The 24003-nt window shown below is 45.3% G+C and overlaps 2 protein-coding genes across 3 annotated transcripts in view; both read right to left on the bottom strand.

Annotated features, from left to right (window-relative positions):
• TTC13 (tetratricopeptide repeat domain 13) overlaps nt 1–23975 on the bottom strand; it is a 101708-nt gene extending 77733 nt beyond the window's left edge. For both annotated transcript variants that reach the window (XM_063443098.1, XM_063443099.1), the window contains exons 1-2: nt 23712–23975; nt 9782–9876 (exon numbers count right to left, since the gene is read on the bottom strand). In XM_063443098.1, coding sequence (XP_063299168.1) covers nt 9782–9876; nt 23712–23928 — 312 coding nt within the window. In that variant the 5' untranslated portion in view covers nt 23929–23975. The remainder of the gene's footprint in view (nt 1–9781; nt 9877–23711) is intronic.
• The window catches only part of FAM89A (family with sequence similarity 89 member A), a 533463-nt gene that overhangs the window by 364499 nt on the left and 144961 nt on the right, over nt 1–24003 (bottom strand). The window lies entirely within an intron of this gene.

Genomic DNA, 24003 nt, shown 5'->3' with positions numbered 1-24003 from the left:
TCCTTCCTCCCCAGCGGCAGTGTGTAACCCAGGGAGCTGATGGTGTCGTCCATCCTCCCCAACGGCCGTGTGTGTCCCAGGGAGCCGAAGGTGCAGTCCTTCCTCCCCAGCGGCAGGCTGAGTTACAGGGGGCAGAGGTAGTTGTTCCTGCCCCCCAGCAGCAAAGCGATATGCCAAGAAGGCAGTGTGAAGTGAAGGGAGAGGAGAGCAGCGTCCTCCCTCCCCAGCGGCAGTGTGTGCCCCAGGGAGCTGATGGTGTCGTCCATCCTCCCCAGCAGCCGTGTGTGTCCCAGGGAGCCGAAGGTGCAGTCCTTCCTCCCCAGCGGCAGGCTGAGTTACAGGGGGCAGAGGTAGTTGTTCCTGCCCCCCAGCAGCAAAGTGATATGCCAAGAAGGCAGTGTGAAGTGAAGGGAGAGGAGAGCAGCGTCCTCCCTCCCCAGCGGCAGTGTGTGCCCCAGGGAGCTGATGGTGTCGTCCATCCTCCCCAGCAGCCGTGTGTGTCCCAGGGAGCCGAAGGTGCAGTCCTTCCTCCCCAGCGGCAGGCTGAGTTACAGGGGGCAGAGGTTGTTGTTCCTGCCCCCCAGCAGCAAAGTGATATGCCAAGAAGGCAGTGTGAAGCGAAGGGAGAGGAGAGCAGCGTCCTCCCTCCCCAGCGGCAGTGTGTGCCCCAGGGAGCTGATGGTGTCGTCCATCCTCCCCAGCAGCCGTGTGTGTCCCAGGGAGCCGAAGGTGCAGTCCTTCCTCCCCAGCGGCAGGCTGAGTTACAGGGGGCAGAGGTTGTTGTTCCTGCCCCCCAGCAGCAAAGTGATATGCCAAGAAGGCAGTGTGAAGCGAAGGGAGAGGAGAGCAGCGTCCTCCCTCCCCAGCGGCAGTGTGTGCCCCAGGGAGCTGATGGTGTCGTCCATCCTCCCCAGCGGCAGTGTGTGTCCCAGGGAGCAGAAGGTGTCGCCCTTCCTCCCCAGCGGCAGTGTGTACCCCAGGGAGCTGACGGTGTCGTCCATCCTCCCCAGCGGCCGTGTGTGTCCCAGGGAGCCGAAGGTGCAGTCCTTCCTCCCCAGCGGCAGGCTGAGTTACAGGGGGCAGAGGTAGTTGTTCCTGCCCCCAAGCAGCCAAGTGATATGCCAAGAAGGCAGTGTGAAGTGAAGGGAGAGGAGAGCAGCGTCCTCCCTCCCCAGCGGCAATGTGTACCCCAGGGAGCTGATGGTGTCGTCCATCCTCCCCAGCGGCAGTGTGTCCTGCCGGGAGCAGAGACAGTCAGTCTCGCACCCCAGCAGCCGGACAAGAGAATGAAAGGGGAGACAGCTGGTCCCCCTTTCCACCAGCAGAGAGAGTGGCAGGGAGAGGAGCCTGCTACCCCCTCTCCCCAGCGGCAGTTTACCGTCCAGAGAGAGGAGCTTGTTACACCCTCTCTCCAGCGGCAGCCTAACCCACCAAGGGGAGATGTTAAGCCCCACGACTGTGCAGATGGGACCGTAGTCTCTGTACTTACAGCCCAAGGGGTAGGGACGGTCGGTCCTGTCCCCCAGCCACAGAGCGATGTATCCAAAGGGGAGACAGTCGGTCTCCCCCTCCGGCAGCCGAGCTATGCACCTAAAGGGGAGACAGTCAGTCTCCAGCAACCAGGCTCCAACCAGACTACTTCCGTGGTAGTGCTGGCACCAGGACAGAATACCGCCGGTCTCTGCCCCCTCAGCAACCCACCAAGGCAGCCTAACTGTTCCCCACACAGTCATGGTGAGACACCTGGACCTGGACAAGTTTGTAATTTTTTCAGGTGTAGTACCCAGTTATTGTGGGGGGGCTGTACTAATAGTTGTGTTTTGTGGGTGGGTTTCTGGACTAACCAGGGCACTGACCGGCAGGAGGTCAGGTACCCTGTTAGTCTAATTGGTAAAGGGGAGAAGTGTGGCGAAACCAACCTTGCCACTTTGAGCTGGAGAAGCCTGGTTGCTCGCCTGCTTCCTTTGGACTATGGACCAGACTTTAAAAAGCTTTATTTTACCTGCAGAAAGGCATATTCGTGCCTTTCAGCCGGGGTGTTCGGTAGATTCCAGCTACCGAACAAACTACCGTATGAGGGACCACCTAGGAGATGGAGTGTGCCGTCAATTAACCGCCCAGAAGCTGCGGTTAACCGCAGCTTAATTGATGAACGCTGGGTGGCCTTTGATCGTTTGCCGACCACGAGGTAGCGGCCATTTTAATCGTGCGAAAGACCAGCGGTGTTCGGCGAGGATTCTATGGAACTATAAACGGACACTTAATTGCACGAACACCGCTGAGCCGTCTGTCGCCTGGGTCCTAATCGTACAAGGTTAACCGAACACTGGAATTCGGTATTTCTATGGGAATTGTAGTAACCCAGATAGCTATACCATGGAGCCTATTTGTGTGATTAAAGACTTTGGCTCCATGGCGATTAAACTGTATTCGTGTAGTCTGGGTGCCATTCACCTAATAATGTGCACCCAGACCTGAGCTATCTGGGGATATGTAACATGTCTGTGTTGGGTGGAATAAAAGTGACTTTATATATTTTAAAGCATAATACTGTATTTAGATCCCCACATGTGTAATGGAGTCTTGTCTTTGTCCTGGGAGATAATTGGATTACCTCTACAATTATCTCCAGGGCAGATGGGAGGAAACCAGGATGCATTGTGGGAATGTTTATTGCTGTGTGTCTGTAATTGGTTTATGTCTGTCCTTTGTTACAGTCTTCCATTTGGTCCCCTAGGGGAGTGTCCACCAGGTGGGAGGCCTGCATAAATACTGGGCAGGTAGCCCTGAGTAAAGGAGTTGCTGTTTAACCCTGAAGCTGGAGTGTGTCTCTTTCTTGGGGGGAAAGGGGACTGTATGCCGACTGCCAGGAGTGTAAGCTGTTCATATTGCTTTTCCTGTTCGGCTGCTTCCAGGGTTCGTGTGTCTGCTGTTCGAGAGTTGGTGAATTCGTGCAGTTTGGGAGTTCGGGAAGTTGGTGCTTATAGTAGCTGCTGGTCTATGGAAAAGGGGATTATCGCCTAAACGGATTTTTCCCCTTTTATGCTGAAACGGTCCGTTACAATATATATATATATATATATATATATATATATATATATATATATATATATATATATATATATAAATATTAATTACACACAAACACACAATACTTTATTTAGATATTTATTTAGAGGTCAATCACATAGTATAGAAATTCAAGTTTGGATGCAACCCCCTTCACAAAAACACTAGCCTTATGGAAAATGGAGTACAGCATTAAAGGGACACTCTGGATCCCTAAAGCTTGCTGAAATGCTTTATCTGCACAGAGTGCAGATTTTTTAACTTTTATATATTAAAGGGACTCTCCGGTGCCAGGAAAACAATCAGTTTTCTTGGCACTGAAGGTCCCCTCTACCTCCCAATCCCTGGTTGCTGAAGGGGTGAAAACCCCTTCAGTCACTTACCTCAGACCCCCGCCTATGTCCCTCGGCGGTGGTTTCGGTTCGCCGTCGCTCCTCCTCTTCATTACGTCAGCCGGTGGGCGAGACTGATCCTGCTGGCCGGGAAGACCTAAAGCGCATGCGCGGCAATGCCGCGCATGCGCATTAGAGCTCTCCATAGGAAAGCATTTAAAATGCTTTCCTATGGGGAATTGAGCGACGCTGGAGGACGTTTAGCGACGCTCTAGCACAAATCTGTGCTATAGACACGTTAGTGCCCTCTAGTGGCTGTCTAGTAGACAGCCACTAGAGGTGGAGTTAACCCTGCAAGGTAATTATTGCAGTTTCTAAAAAAACTGCAATAATTATACTTGCAGGGTTAAGGGTAGTGGGAGTTGGCACCCAGACCACTCCAATGGGCAGGAGTGGTCTGGGTGCCTGGAGTGTCCCTTTAATCCTACTACCGACGTCTGTGAGACCACTGGTCCTGTTACTTCCGGATTGTTTAGCTCAGAGGAGCTAAACTCAAGAGGCAGCAAATGCTCAGAGCACCCGCTTTGCAAAGACTGCTCATTGAGTTACATTGGGAAGTCTATGATTGGACAGCTACAGAAAGGCTGGGCCAGGGTAGAAGGGGAGGACTTGCAAAGGGTGCCAACAAGAGAACTGCAGCTTTTTCAAGCTGATTTAGATAGTCCTCCCTTTACTATTTATAAATACATTAGACAGAAACCAACAGTTTAAAAAGAAGAGCAGACATATGCATTAAACAACATTCGAGTACACAGCAAAAGACAAAGGATCACTAAGGGTCAGGAACACAAACATGTATTCCTGACCCTATCGTGTTAAAACCACCATCTAGCCCCCCTGGGCCCCTCATGCCTCCATAAATATAGCATAAACTTACTGTATTCAAGCCTGAAGCTGTAGATCTGCATGCTGCTTGCCTCAGAAAAACAAGCTGTCTGCTAACATCAGAAGTGGTGGCCTGATCCAATCACAATGCTTGCCCATAGGATTTGCTGAGACTGACAAAGAGGCAGATCAGGGGGAGAGCCAGTATGATTCACACACAGCCCTGGTCAATCAGCATCTCCCCATAGAGATGCATTGATTCAATGAATTTCTATGAGGAGATGCTGATTGGCAAGGGCTGTGTTTGGCTTGTGCTGCCTCTACCCCTGATCCTTGACAATCTCAGCCAATCCTATAGGAAATCATTGAGATTGGCTCACAGAATTCTTCTGATGATGTCAGCCAAGCAGGCAGATGAGGGGCATAGCCAGCAGCTGCAGACTTGAACACAAGGAAGATTTTAATATATGTAAGGAAACATGGTGGAGCTAGATTGTGGTTTTAACATATAGGGTCAGGAATACATGTTTGTGTTTCAGAACTTTTAGTGTTCCTTTAAAGCTTACTGAGCTTTTTTTGGTGTGGAACAAGAACTTCATCCCACTGTTGATCTGTAAAGTAGGTGTCAAGATCTCTCTCCAAATGATGCTTTAATAACCGTGTGTCCCCTAAGCCATCCACCTACAAATGCTGAAAACTGTCCAATGATCCCCGTGCACATAGCTTCAAACAAGATTAGCTTCATGTGGACCAGCTGCCTGTCCAAAAGTGAGCTGTAGAAATGCTGAATTTGTACATAGCAAAATTTCTTCAATGGGGTGTGAGTCCTCCCCCCATGACCTCTCCAAGTGTCTTAAGGCCTGCCATGCCCAAGACTCACCTCATAGGTATAAAGTTATCTTGACTGGCTACCAGCCAGTTTTCATTGCTATTAAACACAGCCATTGGGTCACTATTGCTCCCCAAGCTCTAGAAAGGGGTCCCATGACATGTGGCCTATAGAGTACCAGGTAGGGACCAGTCACTGGGCACCAGGGAAGTCTTAAAGCGACCCATTTTGTTCCCATTATCATATTATTATCAGTAAATTCTATAACACATGGTATCCATGCAAGAAAAAGAAAATATAACAAATTAACTGAGCAATAGTGAACATTCTCCACAAGATGCACCCAGAATGCTATATCATACGAAGCACCTTAGTAGGATGTGTTGTATATTGAACTTTCATCTTTAGTCCCTGTGTTTTGCAAAAATTAAAATTATGTACATGTATAGGTGTGTAAACAGAAGGTACAGGAGGACAGGTCAAAAATCAAAACTATAAGTTCTGTCCGACACATCTGTTACTTTGTATGTGAAATAGTTACCCATCAGAGGATATAAAATTCTGCGCATTGGGCAACAGTGCAAAGGAGAACCATAAGAACAAGTCTCGTGGAGAACCCCTCCCAGATAGGGCAAAAGTAATGAGTACAAGTGAGAGTAAGTCATCTATAGAAAGAAGGTGAGAGGAGGAAAGAAAAGCGAAGTGAGGGAGAAGGGATTGTGGAAGAAAAGAGAGGGATAGGTGGGGGAAAAAAAGGGGGGGGGAGAAGAATAATTGCTTTGGGTCATATATTCATCTCGCCTCCCTCCATCCTTCCATCCATTAGGCACAACCCCGATTTCCTTCAGAAGGCCCAGATCACTCAAGTAGCCCAATCTTTCCCCAGGGATCCTCCCATGTATCAAAATCATACCCTGTGCCTCTGTCCGCTGAACTGTGGCGTGCATCAGTGGAGAGACATTTAAGCCAGTAGTACCATGTCGCGTGATACACCTGTGTTTTCCCTGCCACTGCTAGATGTATTCTTCGATCAATCACACTTCAACTTTTTTTAATCCATTCTCTAATTGAAGGGGTTGTTTTCTCTTTCCAGTGACAGGGGATTAAGCTGTGGGCTGCATTGAGCAAGTGTGGTATCACCATCCTCTTGTATTTCATGAGCAGTATTGAGGTCACATGTAGTAAGGAAGTATGTGGTTAGAACTTAAATTGTGTGTCTGTCAGTGTGGAAATAATCTGGTGAATCTCTTCCCCAAAAAGTCGAACCTGCTGACAACACCAACAAATGTTAAACAGTGAGCCAAATTCTCTATCGCATCTCAAGCACTCTGGGTCACAGTTTATTCCCATGGTGCATAGCCACTTTGGGGTCTTGTACCAATGTTATACCATCTTGTATCCTGATTTATGATAAATAGAGTTGATGAATGACTTATGCATGAGTGTGGAAATGGTAGTACATTGTGCAGGTGTCAGGGAAAAATAAAAAAATGTGTCCCAGATATTTTTCCCAGCATTTGATGAAGTTGGGGAACTACTGGCAACCCTGTGGTGAGAGTAGTATTTTATAAAGTAATGAGATGGCATGCGCAGGTGGTGACCCTTTTTTTTTTAATGTAATTTTGCTATTTAAAATGCCTTATTGGGCACTACTTATTAACCCTCTCCCTACATTTTGCAGCAAAATCTGCAAAAAAAAGTGTTTTACTTACCTGGAACCTCCAAGCACTGCCTTCAAGTCTCCAACCAACGTCAGCAAAAGCCCTGCGTGTTCCAATCAAAGCTTCTCATAGAGAAGCCTTTAAACGGACAGTTTGCCGGCTAAGAGCACATATTTGCTAAAGACAGACTTAATGTTGATGACATTTCACAGTCTAAAACAGATATGCATGTGCCACCTTCATAAACTGAGTTACTTCACCAACAGAGTATAAGAATATTAAATATTTAAGATATTCATATTAGTTAAAAATATGAATCACTCGAAGATTCAAGAGACCAGCTACAAGCTGTTGTCACATTGGTACCGTACGCCCGATACCCTGAGACACTTCGACGGCAACAATACGGGCCAATGCTGGAGATGCGACTCAGCTTTGGGAACGACCTTACATATCTGGTGGTGCCCTCGCATAGTGGCATACTGGCAGCTGATAAATACAAAAATCAAGGAGATCACAGGGGACGACCTTCCCTTACTGGCCATGACGACGCTCTTACACCACACCTCCGTCCCTACACAGAAATACAAACATTCTCTGACAATTCACCTGCTGAACGCTGCAAAAGCGTTGATACCCCTGCACTGGAAAAGTGCATCGACACCCACTTTCAGACAATGGGTAGATAAGGTTGAAACGATATATGACATGGAGATACTGACAGCCTCCCTGCAGGGACGCTCGGACAAATGTGCACTAAAGTGGTATCCGTGGAGGCTATATATCTCTACGGGAAGTGCTTAAGAACTGGGGATGGCTGCTAGGCTCGGGTGGTTGGGACCGGAGCGAACAGAGGTGCTGCCGGATCACAAGATTAGCAAACGCCCGGGGGGACCTCACTCGGGCAGCGGACCCATACCCGTACCGATAATTACCCTACCCTACCCCCCCTTTTCCCTCCCCCTTTCTTCACACTTCCTACTGGACACCCCCTTCACCCCCCACTATGCTGGAGGGAGATAAGACTAAGGCTGCCCTGGCAGGACAACATCCAGAGGGACAGACGAGATCGAGTTCGGACACATGATAGATCCAACCACCAGACGACAGGACTAGACCCGACACCTGAAACACGGACAGGATCTCGTTACCGGGGCAGACGAGTGACAACACAAGGGGGCACGGTGACCACTAGCCGCCTCGAAATAGGCACCCGGACACACACGGGACTTAACACAATGTTCACTAACTTGACGCATAGCTTTCCTGACACCCGACAAGCTGAGGGCACCCGACAAGCTGAGGGAGCCCGACACCCCCCCCCCCCCCACTAATGTGCACTTAACTCTGCACGCTCCGCAGGATACAACGACTAGACACGGATCTGGTAGAACCCAGGCAATCCCACAGGGACAGAGCCTTCCTAAAGACCGATTAGACGCCAGCATTAGAAAACCAGGGAAACAATCTATCCAAAACGAGATAGGAGCTAAATTGATGACTGAGGGGAGGTAGGCTACGTAGACCCCATGATACCGTCCACAGGTGTCTGACACTGCGACCAGGCAAGACGCAACCTGAGTTAAGTTTAACCTTAAACACGACAAACTAAGCGAACCCAATTGCAGCGAGTCGTGCTCCCCCACTGTGAGATGTAAGCCAATTTAGTGTTCATATGTTTACTCTTGCTAACCACTGTACTAAATATGTCACGTACACGATGTATCACTGTTGTTAACCTGGAAAACTCAATAAATATTGATTGACAAAAAAAATAATATATGAATCACTTTCTTTTTATAATTCAAAAGTTATAATGGTATTAGAGATATTTTATTTTAACATTAAAGGGACACTTTAGGCACCCAGACCACTTCTCACTGAACCAGGCACCCAGACCACATCTCATTGATGTGTTGTGGGTGCACTGTTCCTGTCCCATTAACCCTGCAGTTTAACAATGCAGTTTTTAGAGAAAAGTAATGTGTACATTGCAGGGTTAAGACTGCCTCTGGTGGCTGTCTACCACACAGCCACTAGAGGCGCTTGCTGAAGTTTCACGGAGTTTAACTTTGTGAAACGATGCTCAATGTCCTCACATTTTGCATGAGGATGCCCAGTGCTTTTTATGGGGAAGGTCTAATGTAAGCACAGAGACAGAGACAGTTACACTCCCATGAAGCAGCTGCTATATGCCAACACCCTTAAATGAACCCTATAGTGTCAAGAATACAAACACTTTTTAGGTGGCTGCCCCCGGCTCCCATTAAGTTGGGTTAAAACATACTTTTTTTCCAAGACCTCACAGGTCAGCCGGCGTGGGTCTGGGCCAGCTCCATCTCTTTGGCTGAAGTCATCAGAATTGACTATCTCAGCCAATCTCATGCTTTCCCATAGGAAAGAGTTGGGATGCTAATGTGCATGTATGCATCAATGTATCTCTATGAGGAATTTTCAGCATCTCCATGTAAAAACGTTGTACAGCAGTTAACCAGGAAGCACGTCTAGTGGCCATCTGAGTGACTGCCACTGAAAGTGTCCTTAGGCAGCAACTGCCTTTTTTCTGAAAAGGGACAGGCTGTAGACACCAGCACCACTACATTAAGCGGTCATTGATGCAGTAACTATTGTGTCCCTTTAATTCAGATCTGAGAGGACTAAATTAAAACTAAATAGTGGCAGCCATCCAGGAATGCAACTACCACTAATCTAGGGCAGGCAGGGACATGTCTTGACATTGCCATTAGGGACCTCAAAGCACATGGTGCCAAATTGTGCCTTACCGGGAACAATGCACAGATGATCACCCATCATGCAGTAAGAAGTTTGGGTGGAGGAAACATTTTTTTTTTTTAAATGATGTACTCTGTCTTTCCCCAAACGGTTTAGACAAATACATAAATTACAAGGGTAATAGAAATAATTACAGGTAACTAATTCATCCAATAACTCACGTAATAGCATTAAAAAATACATTTTTTTTTTAAAATCATCAAACAACATACCAAAATCTTTTCTGTGTTAAGTGATATGATGGATTCACAGGCTGGTGATCCTCTCGGTTCACAGTCTAGTTCGCGGAACGTGAAAAATGCGGAATCTGCAAATTACATTCATGTGTTATTGTTTAAGTAAATCATTAACAAGAGTTTAGTTACAAAACATCTTTCAAAATTACAACTTTACAGAGTAAAGCATCTTGGCAATAAACATAGGTGCCATAAAATGGTTTACAGAGAATACAATATTTCTTTTAAATTAAAATTAGACTTGCCTAACAGGTTTCCGTTTTTTACATTGAAGGTGCAGAAGACAAGCAAGCACAGAAAATGTTCCATACACAGAGCAACACTATTTCCATGTTTACAGAAAGCAAAAGAACATGATAAAATGTACCCACTTAAAAGTATAAATATATACATTATATCAGAACCTGTGCGCGCAGACAACTACTAATAGTTCTGACTTCCCACTGGCTTCATTGCTCAATACATACTATAAAAGTACTGGTCGGTAATATACAGAAATTAGAAAAAAATTATTTTTACTTAAAAAGTAACATTCTAATGTATAATGTGTTTTTAAAAGTTAAATGCATTCATTCCTTATATTTAAATTCAGGAATCCTCTTTGTTTAATGATCAGTCATGATGATCAGAGCCGATTACCTGCCCAGGCCCAGGCTCAGACAGGGGCCCAGAACTCCAGCTCTGAAGGGGCCCTCCTCAAACCAACGAGGAGATGAAAAGATCACCCTGTTCGGACCAGAGCTCTCTCACTTTACAAAGGGAGCGTTTGTGTCTGTACAAACATCAGATACAGACCACTTTAAGAGCATCCTCGCAGTTCCCTGACAACTTATGATGACTCACAGCTTCAGAAGTACAACATCACTTCTAAAGTGGTCTGTACCGCTTATTGGAGCAGATCATGAAGCTTCTCCACCGGACCACCAGGAATCCAGTTCACACTCCACTGGACCACAAAAGAAGGTACGTGAGGGAGGGGGTGGGGACATGCACATGACAATTAGTCTATCCTACACACAATGCAGCTACCACACATACAATTCTTAACCAGCATACATAGACACACTCAGCCTCCACAATACAGCTCTCCGCTACAACATACACACCCCACTCACAGTAATAAAGCACAGAGCTTTAGCAAGGGACCGTGATATGGCACCCTTAATTCAACTCAGATGATAGCCCCTGCCCAATCCAAAACTCTCTCAGATTAGCACTGCAGTCAGTGCATGCGCAGCAATCAACATACTCCGCCAAGTCAGAGCTTCTTATAGAGAGCATGGAATCCAGTGCTTCCCTGTGAGAAGCATTAGCAGTGTTCGGCATCATATGGTAAATCATGATGTTGATTGTGAGGACTTTGAAAATCAAAGTGCCATTATAGCTGCGTACCCAATAGGCATCAAATTATTCACAATCTGTGTTAATACTGGTAATAAATGTAATATGTGAACTAAAAGAAATAGGGTGTGTAAACAGGTGTGTACTTATTTATAAAAGGTCTCCAGATTTCTTATGGATAGAACCGTGCAGTGAAGCAATCATATTTCTCATCACTGCACATATTATTTTGCCAGCACTGCTCCAAAATGGCAACATTTAAACATACTAAAAAAAATACAATTAAAATAAATTGGAAAAAAAAAAAATCACAAATGCGCGACATGCAGATAAAAAAAAGTAAGAATAGGGGCGTGTCCGAGCAGCGCATGTGAGCGGACGTGCGGGACGAGAGCTCTCCCAAACAGCGGCCTTCACAGCCTGATTTAGCCATTAACGCAACCCGAAAACGAGCCGACTACCGAGGGGACACACCACATACCGACATGACGTCGAGATCAGCGAAGAAATTTAAACAAAAAACGCTAAACTCGCACTTTGGAGTGCAACACGCGCTGGAACACGGCGACCAAGATGGCGCCGACAGGCCTATCTCGCCGGCTCAGGATTCCGACATAGGGGACCATACAGCAGATCACGCTGAACTCTCCAACCCAGCAACGGATCTCTCGGTGAGGACCATAATGCAAGAACTGAAAGCCTCATTTAAAGCAGACATCCAGCAAATGACTGCAGAAATAAAGGCTGACATCAATAACATTGGCGAAAGAACAGCAAAGCTAGAAGAACGCACTGATGAACTCATAGACGCCCACAATTCCATGGCTGAGGCCTACTCATCGCTCAAAACAAAACTTCAATCCCTAGAAGAGAGAGTTGCAGACCATGAGGATAGGAGCAGGAGAAACAATGTCCGCATTAGAGGTATCCCCGAATCAATCCAAAACTCTGATCTTACTAGGTATGTGCAAGACCTATTTAAAACACTGATACCCTCTTTAAATAACCTAGACCTGATGCTGGATAGAACGCATAGACTCCCTAAACCTAAACACCTGCCTCCAGATACCACCAGAGACGTGATCACGAGAATCCATTTTTATACAGTGAAAGATAGGATCATGCAAGCTTCCAGGAGCCTGTCAAAATGGCCGGAATCCTACCAACACGTCAAAATCTTCACAGACTTATCTTCCGCTACTATGCTTAAACGACGCACTTTCGCGCCCATAACCACAGCACTACGGATCGCCAACATCCCTTATAAATGGGGGTTCCCCACCAAATTACTAGTGAGGAGGAACGGAGCGGTCAGAGCTATCACCGATCCAAAAGAAGGCAAACGCCTCCTGCAAGAATGGCAAATATCGCTTCCCCCCACGGGTGCAGACCATCCAACTGCCACTACCACCTCTGCACCGCAATCTTTGGCCAAAGAATGGTCGCAGGCCCGCAAGACCCAAAGACAACCCACGAACTCTAGTGCTCCGACTACCTGATCCTGTTAAGGTCCTGAAGACGGGTCTTAATGGAGAAAGTCGTATCATCTTGACCACTAATACTGTAACGTATAGTCCTATAGTGTATTAATACTTAAGGTTTTGATCGATCTATGACTGCTTTATATGTACACCCCTTGATCTTCCCCCCCTGACTAATGGCTAATTCAATGTTTAATCTGTTAAGCTGTTATGGGCGAGATGTAACCCACTCCTAGTTAAACGTGCTTAGTTAACTGATTGTTAGACTGTATAACTTCTATGCAAATGTCTCAACTGAATCACCCCCACGGCCTACTAATGGCCATGTTTATCCGTTGCCGTGAGCAGCTACATGCCACCTCCAGTGGCATACGGAATATTGTAAATAGTTTTCCCCCAGTTCTCCCTACCCCCAAAACAAAGGGCACATTGAATAGGAACCATGGGTTACCCGTGAACGATAGGACACGACTAGTGGGCGTCCACAAGTCCGGTAAAATACTATCCTGGTGGGAAACGAAAAACGGGGAATGTTGGGCAGTACGCCTATACCCCGGTAATAGCACACTCTCTACCCGCCCATATGTCGATTAAAATAATGTCTTTAAATACCAAGGGGCTCAACTCTCCGAATAAAAGGAGACTAGCCATAAATGAAGCCAAAAAGTGTAAAGCCCTCATAGCATACTACCAAGAAACGCACTTCACCTGGAAAGGTAGACCAAAATTTAATTCTAAAGACTACCCTCATGACTTCCACACATGTTACAAAACTAAGAAACAAGGTGTTTCGACACTGATCAGTAAAGATGCCGCATTCACATTAATACGCAAAATCAGTGATAAAAAGGGCCGATACCTAATTCTTCAATGTCTAATCAATAATAACCCCTATACCCTAATTAATGTGTACAGCCCCAATACTAATCAACATGACTTCCTGCTTATGATTTTAGCGCTTGCAGATTTGTACAAATATGGGGAGGTAATCCTGGGCGGTGACACTAATTTCTTAATCGATAGCAACATGGACTCATCCTCTACAGCTGATATCTCAGTGACCTCTCTCAACCAAAGAGTGGCACTAGCATCTAAGATATGTAACACCCTATCCTCTCACCAACTAGTTGACCCCTGGCGCATTCAACACCCCGCAGAGGTCGATTTCACCTGCCACACTGCGGCACATAACAGCTATTCCCGAATTGATAGATTTCTGGTCCCAGCCACTTACATGCCTAACATAGAAAAAACTACCATTGGGTTGATTTCATGGTCAGACCATGCGCCCACCACAATGAGCCTACGAACACCCTTCCCTAGCAAAGGCACAGGTTCCTGGAGACTCAACGAGTCGCTCCTGACAGACCCGGCCGTTATCGCACAAATAAAGGTAGACCTCACCAATTATTTTAACGAGAATACAAATGAAGAGACCTCTGTAGACCAAATTTGGCTAGCGCACAAGGCGTGTATCCGGGGCAGCTTCATAAAACAGGCAAGCCGAGCCAAAAAACTAAGGACCGCAGAATACAATGCCCTTATAACTGAAATTACCCAATTAACACATTCCAATAAACGCAACCCCAACCCAAAGACGCACACACATCTTCTACAATTGCAATCCAAACTCAGAAATATGGAAATGGCCAAAACGACTTATGCTCTTCGCAAAGTTAAGCACAACTTTTTTGCCAATGGGAATAGAGCAGGTGCAAAACTGGCAGCACAGCTTAAACGTAGAATGACAGCCTCCAGAATAGCTTATCTGGAAGATAAGAAAGGAGACCGCATCATCGACCCACAAGGAATAGTATCCAAATTTGCAAGCTACTACGAAGACCTATATAACTTAGCAACAGACCCCACTACTACTCTACCGAACCCACAAACCATTCACGACTTCTTGGACGACTTAGATCTGCCCGGACTGACTGACGAAGACAGAGAAAGCTTACAAGGCCCATTTACCCTAGATGAACTGACTGATACCATAGCTCACCTGCCCACTCATAAATCTCCAGGCCCAGACGGCCTCCCCAACGCATACTATGAAACCTTTACCTCTCTCCTTTCTCCACACCTCTTAAAGGTCCTGAATGAGAGTTCCCAAAGCGGTACCTTACCGAAAGAGATGCTGCTAGCCCATATCTCTACCCTCCCGAAACCAGGAAAACCCCCGACACAATGTAAAAATTTTAGGCCTATCTCCCTTCTGAACTGCGATGCCAAACTCTATGCGAAACTACTTAGCAACCGACTAGCACCGCTACTACACAAACTTATCCATAACGACCAGTCAGGTTTTGTAAAGGGACGACAAGGCTCTGACAACACTAGAAAGATCCTCAATGTAATAGACGCCATACAAAAACAGGGGTCGGAGGGCCTATTCTTGGCGCTGGACGCCGAGAAGGCCTTCGATCGCCTCAATTGGTCGTACATGACCGAAGTCCTGAAAAAGTTTAAATTCCCGGAGAGCGTCATAACAAGCATTATGGCCTTATACAGCAACCCAGCGGCCAGAGTGTCCCACAATGGCTTCTTATCCCAACCATTTAAGATCACGAACGGCACCCGACAAGGGTGTCCATTATCTCCCCTACTCTATATTCTATCACTAGAACCCTTAGCACACAAAATCCGGACTCACCCTGACATTCATGGAATTACCATACAAAACCGCACATACAGCCTGGCGCTTTTCGCCGACGACATTTTCATAACCCTCTCTAAACCGCAACAGTCTCTACCCCCACTGATGGCTGATTACCGCTTGAACCAAGATAAAACGCAAGCATTACCAGTGGGAATGCCGAAATTAATGATAGATTCACTTCAGGACCGCTACCACTTTGACTGGAGATTGACATACATTACATACCTGGGGATGAAGATAGCATCCACTATACCTAAAACAATAACGCTTAACTACAATACCCTAGCCCTAGTGTGTAAAACTGAACTGAATAAATGGAAACACGTCAGGCTTTCATGGCTAGGCAAAATCAATGCGTATAAAATGATGATCCTTCCTCGTATCCTTTATTTTTTTAGAATGTTACCCCTACAACTCCCCGCCCAATATTGTAAAGACCTACAGAAAATGTGTAACACATTCGTCTGGGCAGGTAAAAAACCTAGGGTGCCGATACGACTCCTCCAACTTGCACCCAAATTAGGAGGAGTAGGCCTGCCGAACATTGGACAATATTATAAAGCTGCTGCACTGACTGGTGGCGTCCTCCTCCATGCCCAGCCCAACCTCTTACAATGGACAGACATGGAGAAGGCGCAGTGGCCAAACTTACCCATCATTGACTATATGTGGACGCCTCGATGTCTTAGGACTCGGAGACCCACGCTCTTTCCGACTACCTCCCACACCATAAACATATGGGACAAATTTCTCTCGAGCCTAGGTCACCACGGAAAATTCCACCCAAAAGCACCCATTTCGGTTGTCAAATCTGTGTCACAAGACATCCCACTTCACCTCTGGACCAATGCAGGGATCACTCACATATCTCAGCTAGTGAGGAATAGAGAAATTATTCCCTTCCCAGAACTGCAAACCCAATGGCAATTACCAAGCCGAGCCACCTTTTCCTACCTACAATTGAAGAGTATCATATTAACATTCATGCCACAGAGCCGCACTACCCCTAACTCCAACTGGGTTACCCCCAATCTACTCTTAGATAGGTGTTGGTCCGCACCAACGAAACCAAAGACCCTAGCGCTATGCTATAAAGCATGGCAAGAGATTGCGCCTCCACCACCCCTATCCCACAGAAACCAATGGGAGACAGATTGCAATGAAACCCTAACGCAGTGCGACTGGCTGAAAGCCCTGAATGGTCTCTCTAAACAGACCCGTTGCTACTCTCACATAGAAGCACATAGGAAACTCTTGTACCGATGGTACATGACCCCACAGCGCCTCCATCGCATATTCCCCAACACCCCACCTACTTGCTGGAGGTGTAGCAATGCCCTGGGTACATTGAAACATATTTGGTGGTCCTGCGAAGCTATCCAACCCCTATGGAAGCAAGCCCGTACCATACTGGACGAATTGAATATCCCAAACTTTACCCTAACCCCCACAGTGCGCCTACTCCTACTCCTACCCCCGCAGTTGAACCCGAATGAGAAACAAATCACTGTACTAACCCTGATGGCAGCAAGGAGCCTCTTAGCACAATGTTGGAAATCCCAGCAGTGCCCATCCATGCCTCAACTACGAGATAAGCTGGATCAATTTTACTATTACGAAAGATTATCACTCACCACAGTTGAACAAAAACAGAGATTCATTGACACATGGCATATATGGGAGACAACATACCGCAACAATCATATATCTCAACCACCCACACACACACATCACCTCCCACTCACCCTTAATCAAATACCACTCCAACTCAAATACTATTTCATATTCAACAACCCAACAGCCCACCTTGCTACCAGTCTGTAACCGAACCCATCATCTACTACTGGCTCCTCTCGTCAGTGATACCCTAATTTTCCAAGTTTTCCGAGTTCTACCCCCTTGTTAAGGAATATCCTTACCCCCTCTACATAACCGATATACAAAACACTAACTGAAAGTCACATGGTTACCCTACTTTATAAATGTAATGGTACACTGGCAGTCCCATCTCCAACAGTTGAGAAAAAGACTATTACAATGAGTTCCTGTTGAATAAATGTCGATGATGTTGAAGAAGAATGTGATGTACTCATAAGTTGTAATTAACGACACTGCTGTCAACTCCCACACCTGACAATGTACCTTCATGATGTTTTCTGTAAACTATGTAACCATCGCTAACCCCCCCTACTCTTCTTTCTGTATCCCTGATATTTTAAAATGCAATAAAAACTAAATTTGGAAAAAAAAGTAAGAATATAATTTCAAGGTCTGAGTGGCATATTTGTGGAGAGGTGACGGCTTTAGCAAGCATGAAAGAAAAAAATGTTCGACAATGAAATCATTGTGTAGAAGTGCAAAGTCAGCTACACTGGTTATTTTTACAAAATGTGGCTTTTCAAAACAGGCTTTGACAAAAAAAATAAATAAAAATAAAACATGAGCACTGAAATGGATAGGGAACTGTCACTTCTGAGATACTTTCACAACCCACAAAAGTCTAGTTTCCATTGATGTTGTTTCAAGTGTTGCCAAGCTCCCTGACAAAAGTGCCACTTTAACTTTATTTTAAAGGAACACTATAGTCACCTAAATTACTTTAGCTAAATAAAGCAGTTTTAGTGTATAGATCATTCCCCTGCAATTTCACTGCTCAATTCACTGTCATTTAGGAGTTAAATCACTTTGTTTCTGTTTATGCAGCCCTAGCCACACCTCCCCTGGCTATGATTGACAGAGCCTGCATGAAAAAAAAAAAACTGGTTTCACTTTCAAATAGATGTAATTTACCTTAAATAATTGTATCTCAATCTCTAAATTGAACTTTAATCACATACAGGAGGCTCTTGCAGGGTCTAGCAAGCTATTAACATAGCAGGGGATAAGAAAATCTTAATTGAACAGAACTTGCAATAAAGAAAGCCTAAATAGGGCTCTCTTTACAGGAAGTGTTTATGGAAGGCTGTGCAAGTCACATGCAGGGAGGTGTGACTAGGATTCATAAACAAAGGGATTTAACTCCTAAATGGCAGAGGATTGAGCAGTGAGGCTGCAGGGGCATGTTCTATACACCCAAACTGCTTCATTAAGCTAAAGTTGTTCAGGTGACTAAAGTGTCCCTAGATTTTTTGATTTTTTTAATTGTCTAAATGATCACACCATCACTACCAGGTTCAGATCATGGCTTATAGGTGACCAGTCTAATGCAAGGAGTGTTTCACCTACAAGCTTTTTGTCTGGGTGATAAACCAATCTATCCAAAACCACTGAATTACACTAAATACAAATGCTTATACTTAGGTAATCACTAAATTGATTAGTAGTTAAAATCTTACTAAATACAACTAGTAACAAGAGTTTCTAATAGCTCCATGTTAAAAGAACAGTTTAGCAACAAAACAACTATTTTGTCTGGTGTATAATCAATCCCTTCAGGCTATTTGCAGTAAACACTGTTGTTTAGAAATAATGCAGTGTTTACTTTACAGTCTAAGGATACCTCACTGGCCACTTCTCAGATGGCTGCTAGATGTACTTCCTGGGCAAGTTCTGCATAGTGTGCAGCCCTGCCATTCATTGTCTCCACCCTCTGCACCCTCTATGAGGAGATGTTGATTGACCAGGGCTGTGTTTGGCTTGTGCTGGCTCTGCCCCGATCTGCCTCCTTGACAAGCTCAGCCAATCTAATGCTTTCCTATAGGAAAACATTGTGAGTGGCTTTGATCAACACCTCTGATGATGTCAACCAATTAGGCAGATCAGGGGAGAGCCAGCAGCAGCAAACTGAAATAAAGGTAAGATTTTACCATATTTAAAGGGCAAGGGGGGGGGGGGGCTAGATAGTGTGTTTAGCATGGTCAGAAATACATGTTTGTGTTCCTGACCCTATAGTGTTCCTTTAAATCACTTTTGTTTCTGTTTATGCACCCCTAGCCACACCTTCCCTGGCTCACACAGCCTGCATTAAAAAAAAAATGTTTTCATTCAGATATTATAGCACAGTATGTTTACTTTGGAATTTCTTATCTCCCACTCTTAATTGAAATACACTTCAGTTTTTATGCCCTTCCTCAACCCCCTCAGCTCCTGTGCCCCTTTCTCAACCCAATCCCCCCATCACAGCCCCTCTCCCCCAATTGTAACCCATATCACCCTCACCACAGCCCCTTTTCCAAATTGTAGCCATCAACCTACTTCAGCCCCTATCCCCCCACTACATTTCCTAACCCCCCCACTACATCCCTGTCCCCTTCCTCAGCCCCTGTCTACTGACTTTAAAAGTGTAACGTTTGTGAATGTGTGTGTGTGTGTGTATATCAGTATGTCTGTGTATCAGTATGTGTGTGTCAGTATGTCTGTCTGTGTGAGTCAGTATTCCTGTAACAGTGGGTCTGTCTGTGTGTGCGCCTGTCATTGAGTGTATGTTTAGGTGACTGCCTACCCCCCACTTTCAATCACATGGGAAAGGTGTTTTTACTCTCCTCTTGGTGCAATGGGCCACTTGACTGGATTTGCTCCCCCAGGCCTAAGGCTGCCAGCCCTCCCCTGTCTTTCACATTCCTTTATAATCAAATTAACCCCTTCTGACATCTATCCTATACAATCAAATTGGCCATGCCACCTCTACCAAGTAGCCAAATTATGTAGGTACTACATAAATTACATTAAATAGCAATATTCCATAGTGCAGCTTTAAATTATGCACATTTGGCGTGACAAACCTTTTTATAAAACAAGGCTGCAGGAACACTGACGTGTTCCTTTACTGCTAGGTTGTGTGTACCGTAACAGGAGTACTTTAAATGGAAACTATAGTGCCAGGAAAACAATGTTGGTTTTCTGACACTATAGGTCCCTAAAGTGACCCCCTCAGTTGCAGAATCATCCCCGTGGTGCAGAGAGGGTAAAAAAAACAAACAAAAAAAAACCCCTTCTGTTACTTACCTGAGTGCAGTGCCAATTTCCCTTGGCGCTGCTTCGGGCTCCGATGTGTTAGTGAGTGAGGGTGCTGTGTGTATGAGTTGCCATGGCAACGGTCCGGATCTCGGAGAGAAAACCGGCAGAGCTGCAAGTTAAAGTTCCTTTGGGTTCCTCTCCTGGCTGGCTTTCTCCCCCCCCTCTCTCCCCACCGGTGCCCGCATTTGACAGCATGTGGGCCGGTGAGGGAGATCTTTGATCTCCCCACCGGCCCTTTATGGAACACAGCGGGGCCGGCGTTCGGATAGCGCTGGCTCTGCATGGACCGTCCTGTGGCCATCGCGGCCCACCGGGCATTTGTTGTCAGCCTTTAGAGCAGTGGTTCCCAACCTAGTCCTCAAAAAAAAAACACTCACCAGTCCAGGATTTAGGGATTACCCTGTTATGTCTAAAGTGTGTTTTTTCTTTCTTTCTAAAGACACCTTAGATACAGCTGGGTAATCCCTACATCCTGAATTGTTAGGGGGTACTTGAGGACTGGGTTGGGAACCACTGATTTAGGGGTATTCCATAAAATATTGAGTACTACCTGAGTGATCCAGATATATGATTTGCCAGGAGTTCTGCATGAGACAAGCCAAGACAATATGTGTATTTGATCAAAGGTACAAGACATAATTCAATGAAGTTAAATAACAAGTGGATGTTTTTTTCTTTTTTAGTTTTGTTATTTTAATCATTATCTTTATCTATTAGAACATAGATGAAGATTAGATTACATTTTAGACAAATGTTATGCAGACTTCCAAACACTAAAGACTGTCGGCCCCTTGTATGCTTTAATGGTTAATAGTATATAACCTTTATACTACATTTACAATTTTATGGCCTGTTGCAGTGGTGATGGGTGGCAATAGCAAGCTACTGGCATTGCTGTTTGAGTGGTTTCTCAAACTCGCTTTGGCACCTATTTCCCTATTGCTAATGCAGCATTTAACTCGAAGTATCAATACATTTTAAAATCTATTTTCAGATGTCAGTGATCAGTTTAGCCCAGTGGTTCCCAGTCCAGTCCTAAAGTACCCTCTAACAGTCCAGGAAAAAAAAAAAAAGGAAGAAGAAGAAGAGGAAGAAGAAGAGGAAGAGGAAGAAGAAGAGGAAGAGGAAGAAGAGAAAAAAAAACACTTCAGACACAACAGGGTAATCCCTAAATCCTGGACTGGTAAGGGGTACTTGAGGCCTGGGTTAGGAACCCCTGGCTTAGCTCATCAGAGAAAAAAAGAGCAAATTTTGCAGTTGTCGGAAGAGGTAGACTTTTTACTTTCAATGTGTAGCTAAATATGTGAAAGACTGCTAAGGGAGGTTTTAGAACTTTGTGGTAAACTCATTCACACCAAATAGGTAATGGTAACGACTACCATTAAGGTCACTGATATAGCAATTTGGAGAAATTAACACAATCTTATGCTTCTCTGTTTTTACAGCATTTTGAATTTACCGGTAAGTTTTTAACTAGTGTACACATTATAGTGTGCCACAAAACATATTGACCCCATGGCATTAATATGTTGACATTTTGCCCTTAAAAGAACAATCCAAGCATTATAACCATTACAGTGCACTCTAACTGTTTGACTTCTTACTTGGGGTACATCAGGTGCTGCTTGCTGCCTCTCACCATCTGTTACTCAAAGCTGGAAACTTCTGCTAGAAGCTTCGATCAGCTCTCCTGAGCTAAGTCCCCCTGCGTTGTGAGAGAGCACAAGGCAGAGATCTATGGAAGATCTTGTGAAACCCTTTATACAAACTACTTAAAGGACCACTATAGTGCCAGGAAAACAAACTCATATAAGGTCTTTAGGTCCCCCCCACCCTCAGGGTCCCACTCTCGCCGGGCTGAAGGGGTTAAACACTTACCTTTCTCCAGCACCAGGCTCCCTCGGCGCTGGGGAACTCTCCTCCCTCTGCCACATCAGTGCCGAATGCGCATGCGCGGTAAGAGCCGTGCGCGCTTTCAAACAGTCCATAGGAAAGCATTTCTCAATGCTTTCCTATGGACGTCCAGTGTCTTCTCACTGTGATTTTCACAGTGAGCGACGTGGAAGCACCTCTAGCGGTTGTCAGTGAGACCGCCACTAGAGGCTGGATTAACCCTAGTGTATACATAGCAGCTTCTCTGAGGGACCTGGCACCCAGACCACTTGAGCTGAAGTGGTCTGGGTGCCTATAGCGGTCCTTTAAGCAATACAAAGCCTTTTCCCATAGCCATCATTAGCAACAATGTTTCAGAATCGACAATAATTGACCTGGAAAGCTCTGCATTCAGTCAATTTTTTTTCAATGTGAACTTAAATTGTTATGACCTTCTGGAAAAAAATTTAATCCAGTAAACATAAAAAAAAAAAAAAAAATAAAAAAAAGTTTCTGACTATGAAATACTAAGAAGGAAAATAACCTTGTTAAAATGAGTAAATGAAGTACAAACTATGCGTGTTGCATACATGCAATTAAATGTGACATCTGTAAACGGTTAATGAAGGCATACATTAAAGAAAAAATAGGTGGCATAGAAAGCTTTTCAGATTGAAGTTTGATCAATTCTGCTTTAGAAAACATTGTCGCAAAACTCAAACTGCTCGGCAATCTGTAGGTCTCATATTGTTTATGTAAGGGAATCCAAGCAGCTTATCTGATTCAATCAGTGTGCAATAAAAACTGTATTCATGCAGTTCATTGTTGTGCACACATCTATCTACTGGTCTGCTCTGTACAGAAAAGTAAAGCAATGGTCTGCAATTAATTCAGAGATCAGCTAGTGCACTATTAAGGGGCACATACATGATATTCTTTTGCAATGTCACGTAATCTCACCTTATCAATTATTTTGCATTTTATTACAACTTGATTAAAAACCTCCACATCGCTACAATATTAAAATAGTGTATATCTTTCACCAAAACATGTATGATGACTACTTGGTTTAATGTAGCCCATTTTGTTTATAGAGGGAGTTAAAAGATTGCTCAGAATTTACTCTGGGAAAGAGAGTGAGTTTAAATGTATTTCCAATATTTCAGATTTACAAATTTCTTCAACATACCTTTTCTAAATATCAATGAGGGTCTTTAAATGCAAAAGAAAACACTAGGGGCAATGTGATTGTGCAGTCACAGTGTTATTATTCTTGGCACCCCATGGACAAGCAGAGTGGCAACAACAGGCTTAAACTCCCCCAGGTCTGCAAGTGCCAAGCTCATAAAATGTTAAATTACAATTAAAGTTTGGAATTTCCAGGGTCACACCAGCCCTGGTGTGGTTGAGTGGCAGTGCCAAGCTCATACACCATATAAAAAAACAATGCAGTGCCAGGCTCGCACACAATGTCAGGGTGGCAGTGCCAGGCTCACACACCATGTCAGGGTGGCAGTGCCAGGCTCTCGCTCTGGATATGGCGGTGTTGGTCTCAGGTCTGGCTGAGTGCCAGGTTCACACTCCCAGGTGTACTCACCGCAGTCCTCCAAGTCCCAGGCGGAGTCGGACTCCTGGTTCCGGTGAGTGCAGCCTGCTGTCCCGGGCCCTGCCTGCCTGCCCAGCTCCGGGCTCAGGAATGGTTGGTATAAAGTGGCCTCTGCTATGCCCCCTCCCCAACTTCCGGTGAGCTCTCTGCCCGGAGCCCCGGTCATTAGAAGCAGGAGAGCGCCCAGCCCGTACAGGACAGGTGCCATGACTGGCCCTCACTCTGTGTATGTGTACAGTCCAGCGAACCGCCTGCGTGTCACACCCACCGCCGGAGCCGCTTC

The sequence above is a fragment of the Pelobates fuscus genome, chromosome 2 (assembly GCF_036172605.1).
Source record: "Pelobates fuscus isolate aPelFus1 chromosome 2, aPelFus1.pri, whole genome shotgun sequence".
NCBI classification, from domain to species: Eukaryota; Metazoa; Chordata; class Amphibia; order Anura; family Pelobatidae; genus Pelobates; species Pelobates fuscus.
The sequence above is the reverse complement of the archived record's forward strand: the minus strand, read 5'-3'. Positions and strand labels throughout refer to the sequence as shown.